The sequence below is a fragment of the Pinus tabuliformis genome, chromosome 5_2 (genome assembly GCF_031772625.1).
Source record: "Pinus tabuliformis cultivar Carrire ecotype Pingquan chromosome 5_2, CPIR1, whole genome shotgun sequence".
Lineage (NCBI taxonomy): Eukaryota > Viridiplantae > Streptophyta > Pinopsida > Pinales > Pinaceae > Pinus > Pinus tabuliformis.
This window is the reverse complement of record NC_142306.1, coordinates 387597505-387602964: the sequence shown is the minus strand read 5'-3', so window position 1 is coordinate 387602964 and position 5460 is coordinate 387597505. Positions and strand designations below refer to the sequence as shown.

The 5460-nt window shown below is 36.6% G+C and overlaps 2 protein-coding genes across 2 annotated transcripts; one reads left to right on the top strand and one right to left on the bottom strand.

Annotated features, from left to right (window-relative positions):
• Window positions 1-590: 590 nt before the first annotated feature.
• On the bottom strand, window positions 591-2415 carry LOC149159140 (WUSCHEL-related homeobox 8-like). Its single transcript, XM_089434201.1, has 4 exons — window positions 2253-2415; window positions 1163-1684; window positions 795-1006; window positions 591-596 (listed from the first exon to the last, which is right to left on the bottom strand). The coding sequence occupies exons 1-4, from the start codon at window positions 2356-2358 to the stop codon at window positions 591-593; spliced, it is 846 nt and encodes a 281-aa protein (XP_089290327.1). The 5' UTR covers window positions 2359-2415.
• A 1313-nt stretch (window positions 2416-3728) lies between these two features.
• On the top strand, window positions 3729-5022 carry LOC149159139 (medium-chain-alcohol O-fatty-acyltransferase-like). The gene is made up of 4 exons (XM_089434200.1): window positions 3729-3825; window positions 4021-4145; window positions 4321-4528; window positions 4865-5022. Exons 1-4 carry the CDS (start codon window positions 3729-3731, stop codon window positions 5020-5022), a joined length of 588 nt encoding a protein of 195 aa, XP_089290326.1.
• Window positions 5023-5460: the final 438 nt, after the last annotated feature.

Here is a 5460-nt window from a genome sequence, read left to right as displayed (position 1 = left end):
ATTGTACTCCCTCTGCTCAGCTGTTCAGAATCGCAACCTGCAGTGGGGAAATTAATTTTATTGATTTCGTTAACCACAAATACCGTACCGTATCGAAATTAACGTATTAAGTGGCGAATCGAATGGTATCAGCGAATTTCCAAACTTTTTTGGCCAATACGGCCGAACTTGGTAACTATGATTCAACCTATACTTCACAGTTCACACATATTTCCAAGGAATTATACTTCAAAGTTAGGGATTTGGAAGGTGCATAATTAAAATTTTGTGCACCTGAATTGTTTACTTAGCATCCATTAATAGAAACTAATAATTCAGCACGTGAGCCACCCAATTTTGGGCCCCGTGATCCTGATGAGGTCCATAGCATAACAAAAATGATTAAACTAATGCCGTACAGTGCCACGGGCCTTTTGTTTTGGTACCATAGAATATAAAATATCAATTTATAAATAAATAAAACATATAGCCTCGATATATCAAATCCGAAGTGTCGAATCTAACAGTAACAGAGAATTTTGCTGCAATAGCAACAGTGTTCAACGAGAAGCTGAACCAGGAAAGCAGATCCACCATTGATAAAATAGCCTTCATATCTGCAAAAATAGAATAAAAACGCACCCATAAGGCCACTCAGATCAAACCAATATATTTCTAGATTTAATATCGAGAAATATACCCATAAGGCCACTCAGATCAGACCAATACACTTCTATATTTATTTAATTTTTTGAGACTTAATTATACTAAGACTGATTCCATATAAATGAACATAAGGAATATGTATAGCATACCAAGAAATATTTAGCTCCATGCTCCAGGCCTTCCAAGGTGAATCCCCATTCATTCACTAGCACCGACTCGCCAGAGGAATGGAGTAAAAGTGCATCATCCCCGAAGAAAGCCCTGAAGTTCAGGGGCTCCTTGGGGACTTCCATTGGAATGTCATTGATGAATACAGTTATTGATCGGTTACCGTTAGTCATGGAGTCCTCCTGCACACCTCCTGCAGACCGAGCTTAATATTAGACATGGACATGAAAACAATGTAGTCACAACAAAGCACAAATATATGCATTTGAATAAGGGTATATGATACGTTGGCAGCTTGAAATTAAGACATGGTAACAATACTATTCCACTAGTATCAGTGCCTATGTACCTTCATTCAAAATTCCGCTGCTTCCTGTTGTTCCTGCCCCTCCAAATGCTTGCATGTTACTGCATTGAGTACTGCTCATTTCTTGGTTCACCTGCGTCTCGTAATGGTTCCCGGGCAATGAAGATACTGGCACAGTAGAAGATGAGGGGGGTTGATTTCCAACCGTTATAGGTTTAGACTTAACTGATGTTGACGTTGATGTTGTTGATGTTGATGCAGTTGAAGATGTGGTCTTTGCACTCTTGGGGCCAGGTTTAGACTTTTGTGCATCTTGGACATGTCGCTTTCGCTTTACTCTGGACTTTCTATTCTGGAACCAGTAGAACACATTTACATCACCAACTTGCCCGAATTCTTCGAGCCGAGCTCTGATCCTTTTTATTTCTTCTCTGGGAGGGTTCACCATGCCAGAATTGAATATATCTTCCAGGATCTGGATCTGCTCTGGTTTTGGATGCCATCTTGACTTTGTTTTGGACATGCTCGTTTCCTTCTCCTGCAAATAATTACTTGACAATGCACCTGCTGCATGGAAAAAATATTTATGAAAACTAATGTCAAATCTCTATTAGGGTATATTCACCAATATTGCCAATTACGGTATGAAATTCTATCAAAACTTAATCTTTTACTGTACATGCGACTTTTAATTGAAATGGCACATCACTTTAAAAGCTAAAGAAAATAGTTTTTATTACGGTCAGAGAGTTAGAATGAGGTTCGTACCTACGGCTGTAATACAACAAAACCATATTCATATGCTCAAAGCTATTACAACAATTTATATGTGTAGATGCAATTGCAATATTTAGAGATGCCAAGCTATTATAACAACATTTATCAACATATTATAGAATTATATCATTAACTTAAAATAATAACCATTCCCCCAACTTAACGTTATCAAATTACAGTTTGATTAATCAAACTAGCTGCGATCCCTATGTCACTACCTATATCAATCTGATGAGCGAGAAAGTACTATATTTGTTTATGCAAATGTAAGCATGACTGAGACAGTATTATATCCATGTATTTGTGTATACGAGCTTGATTTAGTTTGGACATGCAAGAGAAAAATATTGCTGACCTTCAGGATATGTTGGCCTCATGGCTGAAAAATTAGAAGTTTCTGGCAATTGATTAGAGGACTTTGATTTCAGGAACATTCTGGGCCAATGCTTTTTGGAATTCATATTGTGCGAATGGAGGGACCACGTCTGATCTGCAGGAGATATTTTTCCGTAGTTGCCTTTAACCCGCTACTTTGTTGCTGCAACGAGAACAACGAAACTACAATGGGCTCTCCAAGATGTGTGAATAGATCACTATCACATTTCTCAATTTATAAAGCACCCAGAAATGCCATGATCAAGAAAATAGTATAACTGAATAGCTGCAAGCTCACGGTGGAATGATTTCATGGTGCAGTTAGTTACATAAGGGCATTGAATGGTTGGTTGAACGCCAATGGTTTGAAGGTCAAATGACAATATGCCCGTCTGTGACCTAGGAGTCACAGAGCAATGAATGGTTGAGTGCAAATGGTTTGAAAGTCAAATGAAAATATAACCTAGGGCCCAGAGGGCATGAATGGTTGAACACAAATGGTTTGAAAGTCAAATAACAATGTGGCTGTCTGTAACCTAGGATCCAGATGGCATTGAATGGTTGAACACAAATTGTTTGAAAGTCAAATAACAATATGGCAGCCTATAACAAGGGTCCAGAATACTCTCTTGCAGAACAGAGGGTGTCTATGGAATATTAGAGACGCCTTTTAACTTGCCATAGTGAATATTTAATGTATAACCGTGATATCATTGTCACACTATATTTTTTATATTTGGGCGCAATGTCATCATCTGTTTTTTTAATTTTCCAAAGTTGAAATTGGTGGGTTAAAAAAAATAAGAATATGAATTTTTGTTATTCCATTTTTATTTTTTTAAATATATTTAAGGAGAATTCCTATTTTGATTTTTTTTGAATAATTAAAATTTATCGATTATAAAACTTAAATTTATTATTTTATTTTTATTTTTATTAAATTTAAATAAAATTAACCATAAAAAATAAAAGAAATCAAATAATTAAATCTTACCCAATTTCAAACAAAATGCAAATTAAAAAAATTAAATAATTCAACTATACATATTTATATTTACAAAATCTACACCAAATCTATACTCAATAATATTGAAAAAAAAAAACAAAACAGAAAATAATTAGGCCGATAGGCCTTCCTATGCATCAACAATTGTCAACACTTTTACCCTGCTCCGTTGGATCAGGTGAGACACTTTCAACCGTTGATTTGAAGTGTGATCGCTTTTTCCAAATATAGATTGAGTTGCTTTCTTTTCACCTCCCAGTGCAAGATATTTTCACTGCTTTTTCTCTGCTTTTTCCCATTGTCACTCTTGAAGATATTTTCACTGTTTTTTCCCATTCTTTTATCTCACTCTTGGCTTCAGAATTAATAGTCTGCCAGTGGTTGTTGCTGTTCTTCTTCCTTGACTTTTGGCAAGCACTGTTCTTCTTCCGTGATCTTTGAGCTGTAAAGATGAACGTTGATGCTGTTAAAGAATGGCAGACCGTAAACGATGTTATGCTGGCAATGACTTCAGCCGGGATCCTACGGTATATGGAACACGAATACAGTCTGTAGAAGCAGATCTTTAATCTTTTAAAGGGAATGGGGGGGTTTCCAGCACACCTAGTGCATATTTGGTATTAAAAGGCTCTGGACAGCATAATCGTTATAATTATAAAAGGCCAGTTGCCCTCTTTTCAGTCTTTTAAACAAAATCATTCCTAATGGGAATATTATTCTGAATCTTGTAATTAATTTGAAGAAGCCAAGGCCGAAGGAATCTCAAAATCAGAAGATAGGGAATTTGATGGTAAGAAACATATTCCATCGAATCTGCCCGTGCGGTCAGCAATTTCAGTGAATACAAGACCTGTTCCAGGACTTCATGTACTGCATTTATCTCCCCCTTTTAATTTCTGCAATTACAAATTCTTGCTTTGCTTTGCAGGAATGATCGATTCTTGCAGCTTCCCTGTGACTTTTTCACAAGTTATTTAAAATCTATGAATTGTGGACGACAGTTGGCATGAAAACTTCTTATTGCAATTCGCTATAATTATAGGATGTGGCCGACATGATGAAATCTGGCAGGAGTGGAGGAGCAAGGTGGGGGAATAACTTAGGGTATATGATCCTTCGTCTTCCCATGGTGAAACAGCAGAATCCCTTGGATTATGTTCTCGCTGCAACTACCTTGACAAGGAGAAAAAAGTTATCTCTGGAGGCACCTTTTACTTATGCCAGTGGGAATCTACTGATGAAGCTTGCAGGTGTCAAAATCTATACATGTCTGCATGAAAATTACTATATTATTATTATTATTTAAATTCGGGGTTAATAATGATAATGGATGACAGGCGGCTACCGTTGTGACATACAGAATGATCTCACACACAAGTATTTCTTTCTCCAACATAGTTGGGCCAGTAGAGGAGGTGCAACTTTTTGGTAACCCAATCGTTCATCTGATTCCAACGGTGTTTGGACACCCTCATGTTGACATATGGACGAAGAAGTATTTCTTTGTATTGATATGGTTTAATAATAAGTGGAAAATTTTGATTGAACTGATGATTTTGTTGTGCTGTTCTGGGTTTTGCAATCAGTAACTATACACTTTCAGAGCTACATGGAAAAAGTGGTACTGGTAGTGAATGCGGCTTCGGAAGTGATTAGGGATCCGAAACAGTTGTGTATCGATTGCGTGGAAGCTTTCCACCGCATGAAGCAGGCAGCCATTACAAACACTCAACATACCATGTAATTTGTTATAGAAAATGTTTGCACTGTAGCATTTCTTCATCAGAGATTACAACTTTAAATCTAAAAGGATAGGGTATTTCGATTTTAATAAAAAGGATGCTCCTCACTATTCAAAAGTTGGAAAATAATCGATAAAAATATAAATGGAAAAGGTTTTTGGATTGTTCAATCGACTGGTGCTCAGTAGTTGTGAATAATTTGACTCGGCTCTTTCTTGAACAGAATCTATACCGCCCTTACAACCAAAATTTATGAATGCAGAGAAGGGTGAATTTCTATTTTCACCTGAGAAAATGATAGATCTTTAAGTAATTAAGCATGATAGAGATGAGTTCAAGCTAACCAACCACCCAAATTTTATTGGGAAAAAGTATTAACATCCCATGGCACCTCGGGAATCATACATGGCGGAAAGTCACTCATTCTTTAACAGTTAATT

What these genes read in the sequence shown, in the direction of transcription:
- LOC149159140 (XM_089434201.1), bottom strand. Translation starts at nt 2,358, where the DNA reads ATGAATTCCAAAAAGCATTGGCCCAGAATGTTCCTGAAATCAAAGTCC. An exon ending in GAGGCCAACATATCCTGAAG is followed by an intron (nt 1,685 to 2,252) that starts GTCAGCAATATT and finishes TCCATGCAGCAG; the next exon opens with GTGCATTGTCAAGTAATTAT. An exon ending in CAGCGGAATTTTGAATGAAG is followed by an intron (nt 1,007 to 1,162) that starts GTACATAGGCAC and finishes CTCGGTCTGCAG; the next exon opens with GAGGTGTGCAGGAGGACTCC.
- LOC149159139 (XM_089434200.1), top strand. Translation starts at nt 3,729, where the DNA reads ATGAACGTTGATGCTGTTAAAGAATGGCAGACCGTAAACGATGTTATG. An exon ending in GTATATGGAACACGAATACA is followed by an intron (nt 3,826 to 4,020) that starts GTCTGTAGAAGC and finishes ATTAATTTGAAG; the next exon opens with AAGCCAAGGCCGAAGGAATC. An exon ending in TCTACTGATGAAGCTTGCAG is followed by an intron (nt 4,529 to 4,864) that starts GTGTCAAAATCT and finishes TTTTGCAATCAG; the next exon opens with TAACTATACACTTTCAGAGC.